Source organism: Dermacentor variabilis, chromosome 10, assembly GCF_050947875.1.
Source record: "Dermacentor variabilis isolate Ectoservices chromosome 10, ASM5094787v1, whole genome shotgun sequence".
NCBI lineage: Eukaryota > Metazoa > Arthropoda > Arachnida > Ixodida > Ixodidae > Dermacentor > Dermacentor variabilis.
Genome location: NC_134577.1, coordinates 5,294,467 through 5,309,106, shown reverse-complemented (window position 1 = coordinate 5,309,106; position 14,640 = coordinate 5,294,467). Strand labels below are relative to the sequence as shown.

General features: G+C 47.1%; 1 protein-coding gene across 5 annotated transcripts in view; it reads left to right on the top strand.

Moving 5' to 3' along the window:
* The window catches only part of LOC142559761 (GTP-binding protein 2), a 110,613-nt gene that overhangs the window by 86,299 nt on the left and 9,674 nt on the right, over positions 1–14,640 (top strand). For all 5 annotated transcript variants that reach the window (XM_075671389.1, XM_075671387.1, XM_075671388.1 and 2 more), the window contains exons 9-10: positions 13,533–13,661; positions 14,166–14,391. In XM_075671389.1, coding sequence (XP_075527504.1) covers positions 13,533–13,661; positions 14,166–14,391 — 355 coding nt within the window. The remainder of the gene's footprint in view (positions 1–13,532; positions 13,662–14,165; positions 14,392–14,640) is intronic.

Below are 14,640 nucleotides of genomic sequence, written 5' to 3'. Positions count from 1 at the left end.
CATGTCATCGCTCTCAGCTCTGGTTGCCTCAGCTGCTTCGCTGGGCCTACCGCTGCAAGGAGCTCGAGCCCTGCTGTCTTTGCAGTCTGCCTTCTATCCAGTCAGCCATGGCCTCAGATTCTCCTGATCAAGTACTGCCGTCAGAGCCGCCTACCCGTGATCCCAAGGCTTCGGCTCTCAAGCTTCCGGAGTTCTGGTCATCGGACTCCAAACCTTGGTTCATTACCATCAAATCCTTGTTCCATCACCACTGCCTCAATTTGCAGTTGACCATGTTCGACCATGTCGTTGGTGTACTTCCACCTACTACTGCTGCGATTGTTCACGATGTTCTATGCTCTCCACCCATCGACTGCCCGTATGACCACCTTAAGGCGACGCTCATCCAGCGCACCACTGAAACAGAGCAGCATCGATTACAACAACTTTCTATTTCTTATCAACAGCTGGGAAGATACGGTCTCCGTCGACCGTCTGAAGCCTGCCTACTTGGACTCTGACACTTTAGCCACTTCTGCTGTCACATTGCCTCCCGACCAGGCCAGTCTTACTCGCCGCATCACCACTGCCATCCGTGCCTAGCCATTCATCCAGCTCACAGCTTCCTCGCCAGAAGGGGGGGCACTGTGGTGCTCTATTATGTGCTACAGTGGTCTGGTCACAAAAGACGACGACACGCCCAGCACGCCGACGGTGCACGAGGAGTGGAATTGGCAGAATCAGGCTTCTGCCTGATTGAGCGGACTCGACTAAAATATAACTTGTGGACACCAGGCACCAGTGTCTGTCTGGTATTTCTTCACCTGCATGGCTACTATCTGCCATTCAAGCTGGTGAAGAACAAAGCCATTCCACGTAACGTGACATGGCCAGACTGGAGCACATGAGCGCAAGCACACACTCCAGCCCTCTCGTGCATCGTGCACGTAGTTAGCCACTACAGTTGCACATAGCTGTGTCTGCAGCGTAGAGTAGATACTACAGCTGCCGCGGGGTGCTGTGATGAGCCCACTCACTGAGCTTGCCATGGATCACTGAGCATAACAGCGTGCTCTGATTGGTATCTGTAGGTGACGTGACTCTAGGCATATGGCGAGGCGACCCAAGTGCTCACATCCGATGAACAGGTCATCTGCTTCCCAAGTTGCACACCGTCGAGGTGGTCCGTCATCAGGGTTGAAGCTCGTTACTTTAGGAATCCTTCCAGCGCGAGTCCGGAGTGTGGCACCCACTGCCTAGCCGATGTGCATGCAGCCAACGTACTCACACTAGCAAACATAAAAATGATGTTTGTTCAACCCTTGGAAACTGCGCTATTGCCGTAGATATAAGGGAAAAAGGAAATATGCTACTCGTGCCACTCGGTGCGAGAAGAGCCGTATGTAGCTATCTAGTACACTGTAGCAGAGCAAAGTGGTGAGACACCACGAACTTAACTGAAGGCTGAGGAATAACCTCCTAGTTTGATGCGTCATAGGCAGCGAAATTAGAAGTAGTCGCAGTGCAAGCCGTGCAAGACATTGAAGGAGTGGGAGCCCCGGGAATGCAATCAAAGGCAATCAATAACTTCGCTTCTGCTGAACTCATTGAAGTACTTTTTGCTGCAAAGTATTTCTGAAATTGTGCATCTTACAAAAATGCATTTTCCAGCCTCAATAAAATATGATTCAGAACCCTTTTAAAACTGTGTCCAGCTTTTTGTTAGGTAGGAGTGGAGGCAATGATGGGTGGGATGCTTTTTTTTTCCCCTCGAAGGGCATTGCAGAGCAATGAGGCTGACTTCCGCACCTTCCCAAGGCCCGACACATGCCTGTGGCATGAGCAGTTCTTGATGAAGTAAGCTTGCTGATGCCATACGATGCTTTCGAATCCACCTAATGTATTTTCCAAATTGTGTTTAGCAGTGTTTGTGGGAGACCTTCACCTTACTACTTCTGTTCTTGCCATGGGTACCTTTAGTTAGGGTGCCAACACAAGCTACCCATTTATTTTGTCAAAGCATAGTCACAAGGTGTAAAGCCTTTGCTCAACATGGATTCTCTTTTCTTCCCCTACATGGCGTAATCTCCCAATACACACATCACTATGCATCGGATTGGTGAAACATATGGAAAAGTGCATGTATGAGTCACTTTTGCAGATGTGCCAGTGTCTCAATTTAGCAACTTACATATCTTAAGCAAACAAATGTTTGCGTCAGTCTAACTGATACTACAGTGGGCCCTGCATTCCAACTTTTTCATACCAGCAATGCAATAGTGCTCATTATAAAGGAGCATGGTCAACCAAATGTTAGGTCGATATCATTGTATGTATTGGATAATAGTAGGAGTAGCCACATTTAATTGTTATAGCCGATAATGTGACATGCGAATGTTGTAGTAAGTGGTTTATTTTGCGGCACGCACAAAAGTTGTTATATTCACTGGTACTGTTATAAGTGCATTAGACTGTAATTGCAATTCATGAGGTGGGTAGTTGCCAAATACTACACCAGGAAGGCCAATGCCTTTTCTGGTGAGAAAGTGTCTTTTTGAATCTGAGTGGGTCTTCCTAAGTTTGTTACATCTGGGCTAGTGTCTAAGCCTCACCACCTTTTTGCAGTTTCTTTTTCTTTCTCTCATTTAAGCACATAAGGCAGGTGCTCTGGAATCATGACTGACAGCTTACCATCACTCTTGACAACAAGTGCACAATCCATTGCATTTAACCAGTAAGTTAAGCCTCTATATAACGAAGTCGGTAAAATCTGCATTTTGCTTCGTTAGATTGAAATTTTACACAGAAAGGGGCCTCAGAATTTTCCAAATTATTGGGCAATCGAAAAAAGCAAATTTGAATGGGAAAACAATTCATTTTGATAAATTTGGGAGTTAGCGATGAATGATATGGTTTCATGCCACATACGTCGACAACATCTTCACAACGGCGGTACGAATTAAGCGAAGCCAGCCGTGCTTTCGTGTGCACTCCGCTCGCATCCCCGCAGGTTCTGCAGGGTTTTAATCCTGTCAAATAAAGTTATTCATTCATTCATTCTGCCTTCACAGCAGATAGCGTCGGCCGCACTGGGACGACACTATCAGGAAAAGCGCCGGCAGCGGGGAAAGAATACTTTCTCTGCCTTTTGTTCTAACGGATCACTGAAATTCGAGATTATGCAGCATCCCATACTAAAAATGCGAGAAGACATCTTACAAGATGCCATGCCCCCTCAGCACACCCACTCTTTGTACACGCGGCAGAGTCCCTCTATAGCAGGGTGAGGGGTTAAGTATGGACTCAGTCGCGCTTACAGCCATTCACAGCCACGGCTGAGACTTTCGCCAATTTACTTCCCCCCCACACACACACACACTCCCCCGCCCCCTCACACACGCTTGAACGCGTTAGCGTGTCTTAGCCCCTCTCTTTGCCTTTGCTTGCGCTGGAAGTGAAGCCACCATCTTTCTTGTCTCACCCTTGCACGCTTTCACTCACACCTAAAACACACAGTATGCGATAGGATCTTATTGCACTTGGACTTTATACAGATCATGATGCAGCTTCACTTTGGCAGTCACTCTTGTCACGAGACGTGATGTGAGGAGACATGCATTAGCAAGCAGCTGCTTGTAATTCAATCATTTGACCTTCTGAATCCATGCAAGTTTCCCGTTATTGTCTTGGCATTCCTTTGCGGCAGCAGCAAAATTTCTTTATATTGAAATCGTATACAAACACACCTCGTTATATTGAGGTGTGTCTCTATCAGGTGGGGTGTGTCTCTATCACTTTTTCTTGCACACGCGGTGTGAATTAGCATTACAAACAGTCATAAAATTTAGAAACAGGCTAAATGCTGAACTAAGAAAGGCAAAAGCGGCACACTGTAAGGACTTATTCGCAAATGTTTCTAGACAACGCCCAGAGAATGCGTGGCAAACGATTAATTTTGTTCTAGGTCGCCGCAAGGACGATACGCACCTGACATCGATGACGCTGGGTTCACGTGCCATAACAGGCACAGCGCTTTTCAATTACTTTAAGCACCACTTCGTAACTGCACAAAGTGATATTTCTGAAGGCAATGATAGCATGGGGTGGCTTGTCATAGCGATGCTGTTCGCGAAAGCACATTCTTTGTGCCTACTGATGAATATGAAGTATACAGTGTGTACATGGGGCTGAAAAACAGTAAAGCTTTAAATGTAAATAATTTGCAGATTAAACCTATAAAACATGTTTTGCAATTTATTGTACTTCCGCTTGTGCACATTTACAACTTAATTTTAGAGACTACAGTTTTTCCAGTTGCAATGAAACACGCGAAAGTTTCGGTTATTTACAAAGGTGGTGATCGAAATACTGCGTCTAACTATCGACCAATATCGGTACTCCCAGTTTTTTCAAAAGAAACAAAAAGCTTATTTTTGCTCGAATGACGAAATTTTTCAATAAGAAGGGTGTGCTTACTGATTCACAATACGGATTTCAGAAAAACAGGTCCACAGAAATGGCTCTTGTGCCGAAAGAGTACATTTTGCAGAGCTTTGAAGATAACTACTACACAGTCAGCATTTTTATAGACTTTAGTGAAGCTTTTGACAGCCTCAATCATGAGATCCTTATTCGGAAGCTTTGTTTATATGGAATTCATGGGAAACCGCTAGAATTACTCAAATCATATCTCAAACATTGACGTCCAGTACGTTTCTATTAATAAACATAATTCGTCCCTCTTACCTATTGTATGTGGTGTGCCTCAAGGAAGCATTCTTGGGCCACTTTTGTTTAACGTTTTTATAAATGATATTGTAACCATAAACAGTGAGGTTCAATTCATTATGTACGCAGATGATTGCACATTTTGTGTCTCAGGTCCTGCTGCGAATGGACTTGTGCAAAAATGTGATAAAATTAGGGCAAGTTTGTCTGATTGGACACAGACAAATAAGCTTAAGGTAAATTCAAAGAAAACGAAAGTTGTAATATTTCGCGAAAAAAATAAACAACTTCACATTAATCATGCTATTTATTTTCAGACCCAGCGCATTGAACTGGTTGAAGAGTTTAAGTTCATTTTTCTTCTAATTTATGTTGGGATGCCCATATTAAACACAGCACAGCGGCTGGCCAGGAGCAGACTTTTTGACGTCAATACAGTCTGAAAAAAGGTGCAGGTGCAGTAATGGCCATAACGGTTCAAAACAGCTCACTCTTAGGAAGCATTTGACATAAGAGGTGAGGCACTAGAGCGTGTGGGTCACACAAAAAGAAGATTACGCCTGGAGCCAAAGCGGGGCACATCTTGCTTCTTGAACGCGACGCGCGTCTCCTGCAGCGAAGCATATCAGCTTGTTGTCCCACATGTGCCAGGTATCTTGCAGCCGGAAGAACTGAGGGGGCGCTTGAGGCACGGTGAGTAGGGCTAGGCGCGGTAGAGTCGAATATCTGGAGTCGAGCAGCTCAGCTGTGGCATTGAGTAGGGGAGCGTTGTTAGTCTACAACGCGACACAACTTCTGTGTACATCAGCGGTGTGGTAACCCGAGGTTGCTGGTGGACTGGCGGGAGAAACTCTGCAACCTGCTCGCGAGTGGTCTGCTGCAGGGTCGAGGACAAAGGTTGACCAGGCTTCTGGGTGAAAGGGAGCAGTGTGAACTGGCGCACCACCTCTTCACGAATGAAGGCTTTGTTGTGGGGCTACTAAGAGCCATCATAAGTGTGTCCGGGGCATCCGCCAAGCTTGAAAGAGATGCGACTTGAGAAACAGTGGCAGGCAAGAGCTTGTTGCTTGCGTAATTTTTCTAAGCTTTGGCAATAGGTGACTACTGCTGCGACAGTGGCAGGATTCATGGCCAGAAGCATCTCAATAGCGTCATCTTAATGCCCTTGAGAATTTACTTAATCTTACATTCCTCAGTCATAGTTTTGCTTATGCAGTTGCAGAGATCGATGACGTCCTTAATATAGCTCGTGAAATTCTCACCTGGCTGTTGCATGTGTTGGCGGAGGCATTGTTCGGTGCGAAGCATTCTTACGGCAGATCGGCCGAATGCCTCCACAAAGGCAGTCTTAAATCCAGTCCATGTCGCAAAGGTTGCCTTGTGGTCGTGAAACCACAGGTTAGCGACATGCACTAGATAATAAATAATGTTGGTGAGCTTGGTCGGGTTGTCCAGTTTGTTGTGGTTGTTCACGCATTTGTGCAACAAAAGCCAGTCGTCAACGCCAGTGTCGGTGGTGCCACTGAACACAGCTCGGTCACGTTGACGAATGCCACCGCAGGTAACTGGACCAGTTGATGAAGAGGGTCGCTCACCGGCGTTGTGTGGCATGGTGGTAGCAGTAGCGGCGAGAAGAGTGCGGTTCCAAAGTTCCATGGCTGTAGCACCTCCACCAAATGCTACAAGCTTTATTTGTGGTTAGCAGAAAGCCATAGGCACAGTCACATCGGGTCAAGCAAAGAGCAGCCAAGAAGACAAAGCCAAATGCAAGCGCGGGCTGCAGCACCAAGGCGTCCTTCCTCTTCCACTTTGGCAGACAGGCAGCAGGAGCAATTCTCGAGAGCTTCATTACAACAGTAAGAGTATTCAACAGTAAACCCAGGGCATGTTGCAAATCGTTATTATTAGCATTAAGCCTCTATATAACATTTGCTCGTTATACCAAAATTTCATTACATTGAAATTCGACCTTTTATGCAAATAAGTAGAGTCACTGATAGATTTTTCTTAGGAGGAAAAGGGGGGGCCGCAGTATTTTCAGATTCATCAGGAAATCGAAAAAAAAAAGCCAATTTGAATGAGCAAAAAAATGATTTTGTTGAATTTGAGAGTCAGCTACGAAAGATACAGTTTCATGCCGTGTCATCGACATATTTGCATCGGCGGTGTGATGCTAAGCAGCCATGCTTTCACATCCACTTTGCCGTCGCGACTGATAGTGTCGCCCGCAGTGGGATTTATTTATTATTATTTCTTTTATTTCAGCATCAGACGAAAGCAGAGCCTGATGCAGGGACAGAAGCTAAAGGCTTCTGTCCCTGCATTATCATGAAAATGAAAATAATTATCATGAAAAGTGCCAGCAGTGGGGAGCGAATGCTTCGATTGCTTCCCATATCAACGTGTCTGCGAAACTCGAGGTTACGCAACCTTCGATACTAAATGCACGAAAAGACAGTGCGCAATGCAACGCCATCTCGGCATGCCCATTCTTTGCAAATGTAGTAGATTACCTCTAAAACAGGGTGCGTGCTATGTGTATATGTTCAGCCGTGCTGACAACCACGCTACGCCACCATAGCCATTTGCAGCCACGGTTGTGCTATACAAGGAGACGCGGACCAACCGGCCCCCACTCCACTCTCCCACCCCTGGCACACACTTAATCATGTTGCCGCAAGCCCACTCCCCTCCCTCCTTTCCCCTCGCTCGTGCGGTAAGACAGTGCTCATCAAGCCGCCATCCTTCTCAGCTCACCCTCCAACACTTTCACTCGCACTCAAAGCACACAGCACGTGGGGCGCGATAAGATCTTATGGACGACCGCACGCCAAGTTTCATTCTAGACGCCAGCGCTCGTTTCTCCCCTGGCGGAACGATTTCATCTCCAACGGGTGTAGGTTTCCGCCGCCGCTTCCCTTGGCGGTAGCGCCCGCGTTCAGTTCGCGCTGCGCGCGCAACGTCTCTTCTTTGCGACGGCGCCTCTTCGGATGACCGGAAATTATTGTGTTGTTAACTGTCACGACCGCAATGTAAACACGAAAGGGTTGATGCCACCACTGATATTCTGCCAATTCACAAGATAATGGCACGAAAAAAGCAGACGACAGACATGGATTACTGCGGTGCGCCGAGCGAAGTAAGCAACTGGCAAACGAAGCGTTCGACGAGCGCTTGTCCTGTCTTGTTTCTCGTGCTTCGTTTGTGTGTGCGCTGCCCAAGAATGGAAACCACTTCTGTTGTATGCGCTAGCAGTGGCTGAAGTTCACGCGTGCCGAGAAATTGAATATGTGCACTATGCATTGAACATGACGGGAGTTCATTCCCGCTTCACCACTGCACCGATCGATCGAGTTATTGGACGATACACGCCCGTGTCTTGGTCGCGCCGGCATTGCAGAAGCACGAATGATTACTAATACTTTCAACTTCCATCTCTTGAGCACTGTTAAAAAATGGCCAAGCTGTCTACATTGCTGCCTCTATTCCATATTGTAGGGAACATACTAGTTAAAGTTGTGTGCGCATATCGTAAATGTGCTATGCAGCGATATATTTTGTTTATTTCCGCACAGTGTCGATGGAAGTCCGTTGTCGCCATCAGTGACAGCACGGATTTGTAGCAAACATATTGTGAGAATCTGCAAAAGTGACTTTAGCTCGTATGTGCCGTATGTATGTGCCGCATCGTATGTGCTGACGATTTTTCCGGCGGTACATACGATGTCGTTTCAAATTACCTGCTCAGCGTCACTTACATGGTTAAGCAGACGCTGCCCTTTCGCCGCATTTCAGCCATAAAAATAATCGTCAAGTGTACCGATCTTCTTAAAGGCAAACAGAAGCGTATACAGTATGTTTCACACTTAGGGGGAAATTCGGAACGTATTGCATCGCGATGCGGCAAGCAATGGAGTCGTGCGGCGGCAGCAGCTCAAGCAGGCGCCGACGCTCGAGGGGCGGTGTCGTGATCTGCGTCGTCTGCTGCGGCGGCGCGCGCTGTCCGCATTCGGGAAGCGTGCTACTGTCAGGGGCAGTGCACAGATTTCATCGGTACTGCGGGAACTCAGCTGATATTCTTTACTAAACGTTGTGCGTCGCCAAACTCTGAGCCTTCATTGGCGATAATGGAGTTCCACAAACTTCTTTTGACACCATGCTTCGTTTGTTCTTTCAAAAGGCCGGGGTACTGAGCGCGTGCACGTATATTTCTTCACTGTGTGTGCTACCGTAATAAGCAGCGACAAGATGCACCAAGATGTGCGCGCAACGTGCTCAGCCTTTGTTTGACACGAAAAGAAAACAAATCACTCAACAATGATAACTATGGGGGTCAACACGATGAAACAAACGGATACGATTAAAAGAATGTTTTAGGTTAAGACAATGAGCTGGAAGTGATTTTTCACGACGATCATTCACTACACCAGACAGACCCTGCCCACCGGCGGGGAATTGGACACGTCACGCTCGGGACTTCAGTTATCTCTCCATGTCCGCAGCGGCAGCGATGACAGCGCTCATCCTGGAAGGCAGTGAAGTGTAGAATGACTTGATCAGGGATGTGTTCATTCGCAGCACGTCTCAGTCGCTGACGATGGTGGATCGAAGCCTATCCTCGGGTGACTGATAGAGGGGATGGTGCGGCAGCGATACTTTCAACGAGCCCCAGGCATATTAAATGATGTTGGCGCCCAGAGATTGAGGCTGCCACTCCAAGAGAGTGACTGCGCGCTCTTCCAGCAGTTCTTGCACAACACGAGCAGTGTGGATCGGTGACCTATCGCGTTAGAATATATGGTCGCCTTCCAGAAACGGGCCGTCAAGAATGTATGGAATCAGTATGTTGTCTATGACTGCCCTGCAGCGATGAACTTACCTTCGAGGCGTATCAGTGGGCATTGCACAACGCTTAGTAAAGAATACCGGGTCATTTCACGCAGTAACGATGAGATCGGCGCCCTGTAATTGACACTAGAACGTTTCCTGACAATGCGGCCAGTGCGCGCCGCCGTAGCAGACGACGCCGTTCAAGATCCCGCCCCTCGAGCACCTGCGCGAGCTGCTGCAGCTGCTGCCGCCGCCTGACTCAAGCTCTCGCCGCATCGCGATGCAATGCACTCTTGAGTTTTCCCCTAAATGTGAAACAGTCTGTACATCGCCCTTCGAATGAAATGTCCACGCGTACACACGTAGGCACACACCGCGCGCGGCACGAAACGTGCCCAAACGTGCAGTGCAGGAGGCAATCAAGGCGGTGCGAACGAGAGGTGGGAGAGGGGTACCACCCGCTAGCAGAATTTTGCTTCGCATGCGGCGCTCTCAACGCCGGCACAGCAGCGCCGCTCTCGGTGCCGTTCTTGTCCATTGCACTTGTACTTTATGTGGAACATGACGCTGCTCCACCTCGGCATTCGCTCCCGCACACGTGGGACACCATTTCAGAGGTGTGATCGCAAGCAGCTGCTTGTAATTCAACCATTTGACCATCTGCATGCGCGAAATTTTTCATTTGTTGTCTCAGTATTTCTTCAAGGCGGCAGTAACATCTTATTATATTGAAATCGTGTATAAACACACTTCGTTATATTTAGGTCATAAATACATGGAATTCTATGGCCTATTTTCGCTGTATGTTACGCTAGCCACCTACAGTAGAACCTCGTTCATATGTTTTCGAAAAACGCAAGAAAAATAATACAAACTGGGAAAACATACAATCCGAAGTAACTAAAAAAATTGACATACTCAACTATTGTTGACATCTACGTAATGCAAAGCATCGCGCGTTGTGGCACGAGACACCGACACCTGTCAAGATGGTAGTCCTCCGGTAATCCGAGATGTGTTTTGTTGTGTTCCTATTGCTTGCTGTTTTAAGAGGGCAGCGGGGGGGGGGGGAAACCAAAACGAAATCGAGTTGGTGGGCGATGTATGCTGCCAAAGCAAAACGTGATACCCACATCGCTCTACCTGCAGCAGGGAATGGTGCCACATTTGGATTATCGCAGACTAAAAGTGTGCAGTACACTACCAATGGTACTACGCACCACGCGCTGTAAAACAGATAGGTGAAGATGCTTATCACAATAGGTTTGGCGGCACTAGCTGTGGATGCGGCGTGCGACGACCCAGACAAAAACTGTGTGCACCGTCGTTTTCACGTGAGACGGGTTATATACTGTTATTGACTGTGCCTTTTCTTGTTCACATGGGGTCGAGCAGCTGGAAAATGTATACAACTGCAGTCTGCAGCAGGGAGCAGAGGCACATTTCGGTTATCGCCTATTAAATACGTATGCTACACTTTCGAAGGCACCACGTGCTGCGAAACGTGGTAGGCGAAGATGCTTATTGCAATAGGACTGGCGGTGCTAGCTGTAAATTCCGCCTGCGACGACCCTGGAGAAGATTTGCTGGTACCGAAATGAACATTTCGTGAATTTCGTGAGCCTCGTGAATTTTCTTGTTTACATGGGATCTAGCTGCTAGAAAACGTATCATACGATCGCAGTTTGGTGATGTACTGAACATTGGTGCCGAAAAATTGTATTCTCCGAGAATGTATGAACCGGTAAAGAATGAGCGTAACTCTATAGGGTAATTTTTTGTGTTCTCAATTGCGAACGTTGGCGCTGGGAAAATGTACATAATGAGAATGTATCAATGAGGTTCTACTGTAGTACGTATTGCACTGTAGTACGTATTGCACTGTAGGAACGTTCGATTCACCTGCACCACCTGAACCAGTTCACAAGGTGCTGCACACTGCCTTTTGTTTCAGAAGGTGCAGGAAAGATGCAGGGCTGGTTCACGATTTTGCTGCACCCCCTCCACTTTCGATGTCAACTTGGTGTAGACGTGCAGATGCGAAACAGCAGCACAGCGGATGACATGGCACAAATATGCAGGCGCCATTACAACCCCACTTATGTGCATCTGCTGTGTCTACGCTATTAACACTTCTTTCTGGGCGAGTTGGTGCATACTTGACATAAAAATTGTAACAGCGCAAACACATGCAACCACAAAGTACCAAGAACACAAAGTACCAAGTACACAAACACACACAAAGTACCAAAGACACAAAATACCAGCGCTTGTGTCTCGTCCTTGGTACTTTGTGGTTGCATGTGTTTGCGCTGTTGCAATTTTTATTTCAAGTGTCTACGCTAGCGTGGGTGTATTTACGCCTCAGAAGCCGATCATACCAGCAGTTCAGGACTTCTCAAACTTATGCACTCCACGCACATTAGTCGGAAAAAACAAAATGCCTGCATCGTGTCTTCACCTTGACATTCGTTTCAAGTGTCACGCTGCGCCTGCACTGAAGAAATCAAGCTTCACAATTTCTTGTGAACTTCTCATCAACTGCCATGAACTGGTTCATAGTGGTGCAGGCAAATCTAATAGACCTTGTATGTTTCAGATTGGCAGTAAACTGTCTGCAGTGCTGTGTACTCCGTTTGGTTGCAAGACCTAGTCAGGCACCATAGAGGCGTAGGCGCCTTTTGCCTCGTGTTGCCTGGGAGAGAAATTTCCTATGTATTGTATGTTATTGTCGACGAATGTTATAGTTTGAAACATTAATGCATTCTCTGGCTAAATAAATGAAGTGAAATGAAAATAGCCAAATTTCGCCTTCGGGTGCAACTTCACTGCACTGCCGTGATGCCACACCTGAAGGTGAAGTTCTCCACCATCCTAATTCATTATATTCCAGGGATCCCTGCCGTCTCCCCACCCTTGCATGTTGAAGCTCCCTTCTTCCCTCTTTCTTAGATGCCCACTCCCTTCCTCTTTTAGGGTCAACATTTCACGTTTTGGCTGTGGTAGTAGTTAGTGAAGGGTGCGTGCTGTGTCGGCGAACCAAAGCTCAAATCATGACAAGCCGTGCTCTATGGCAGTTGTTTACAGCTCAGCAGAAGCTAAAAATTATCAGCGTCGCCGAAGAGGTCAGGACCAGAGCTGCTAGCTGAAGATATCACAAGGTGGAGTTCTGAAAGAGACTGTTTCTTTCAAAGGCTTGAGCGTGGTTGTATGCAGTTACTTATGTGGGTTATATGTGCAGATTTGTTTTTTCTTTCCAGAGTGTTGTATTTGGGGATGCGGGTTATAAGCAGAAAAATATGGTATGTGCACAATGTTAAGACATTAAAGAATGCTTAAGGAGGATGTCGCTGTGGGTTACAGAGCACAGCAGTATTCTAATTGACATCAGCAGAAGGAGCAGGTGCCAAAGGAAGAGAATAGAAGCATGCAGTGTACAATTAGGTGGTGTGGTGAGGGCAAAGGAACAAGATGATACAAGGTGGGGGTAAGTAGTCCTGCAGTAGGCATAATATATGATGGTGTTGATGATTTGTATGTGTGTTAGGTATCTTGAGGTGTGAGCAATATTAAGGTAATGTGGTGATTTTCGGGGTAGTCCTCTCTGTCTGTGCCTGCTATTGCTGTCTGCACTGGTGTGTCACTTAACAACAAATGAATCATGCTAGTGCAGATAAAGTACTAACAGGCTTCAGATATGTAGTGCATGATGTACAAGGACAAAAAAAGAGAGACAATGAAGCCACTTAGCCTTTACAATGTGTGTGCCTCAGCACGTGTGTCCCCATCCCTCTTTTTTGTTCTTGTTTATCATGCACTACATTTCTGAAATCGAGACGTACCAGCTTGCCTTAAACCACTTCAATTAAGAATTATAGTAGGGTTATGACTGATAGTCTAATCATTGAGTATTGAAGCAAGGCTCAAGTTGACATTGCTCCACTTGTTGTAAAACACTTACGGCTTGTTGGTAATTGACAGCGGTGGCTGTGCAGATTGACGAGACCTTCCAAGTGCCTGACGTTGGTCCCGTTGTGGGTGGCCTGCTGACGCGAGGTGTACTGCGCGAAAATGATCGGCTGCTGGCAGGGCCCAGCCATGATGGCAGCTTCCATCCTGTGCGGGTCAGTGTTCCTGCAATGCTGTAGTTTCCCTGCCAGGAATGGCATCTAGTGTACCGCATTAAGAACAAGGAGACAAAAAGACACAAGTGCTTGTGTCTATGCTCCGTCTCTTCTGTCCTTGTTTCTTCTGAGCTACACTACATGCCCTTCTATGATGATCAACCAACAAGCCAACATCGTCACCCTCATTCCCTTCCAGGCATAGCTGTGTCTTGAAAATTTGTTGATACCTTCAGCTTGCTGGTCAACATTCTTTTGAGATGGTGGAAGGGCTAAGAGCAGGCTTGTGCATTTTTTTGCCGTTGTCTGAGGGTTCAGCCACACTTTGAGTTTCAAATTTTTGACTTCAGTATATGTTAAAAGATACTACATAGAACCAGAATTGGTACATAAATGGCATTTGGCCTTGATGCAACAGATAAACACCATTGATACGCTCAATTGCAAGGCTGAGTTCACAGAGCCCCTCTTATTGCTTGAGATGGGTATGACTGCGCTGTGCAGGTAGTGTCAGTGCAGCGACACCGGGTACCTTGCCGCCTGGTGCGTGCTGGGGAAAGTGCCACCCTGGCACTGGCACCCAGCGCAGGAGCCCTGCTTCGCCGAGGCACGGTGCTCTGCAGCCCGGCAGATGTGCGCCCCACAGCTACGCGCCTATTCCGAGCACGCGTGCGTGTGCTCAGCCACCCGGGACGCCTGGCAGTGGGATTCCAGGCATTGGTGCAGGCTGGTCAGTTGCCACTGTTCATCTGTCTGGCTCCCAACTGTTTTTATGCTCTTAGCCCCTATTTAGCTTCACATCAATGGGCCTCCACGTCGCTAATCACAGTTGCTGTTGGGTGCACGAACAGGCTTTGGGAGAGCACTACAGTACACTTCCATTAATTCAGCTCTGGTTAATTCAATTTTTCAGTTAATTCGATCCCGATCAAAGGTCCTAGCTGTTGCCCATACATTTCTATGGGCAACTGTCATTATG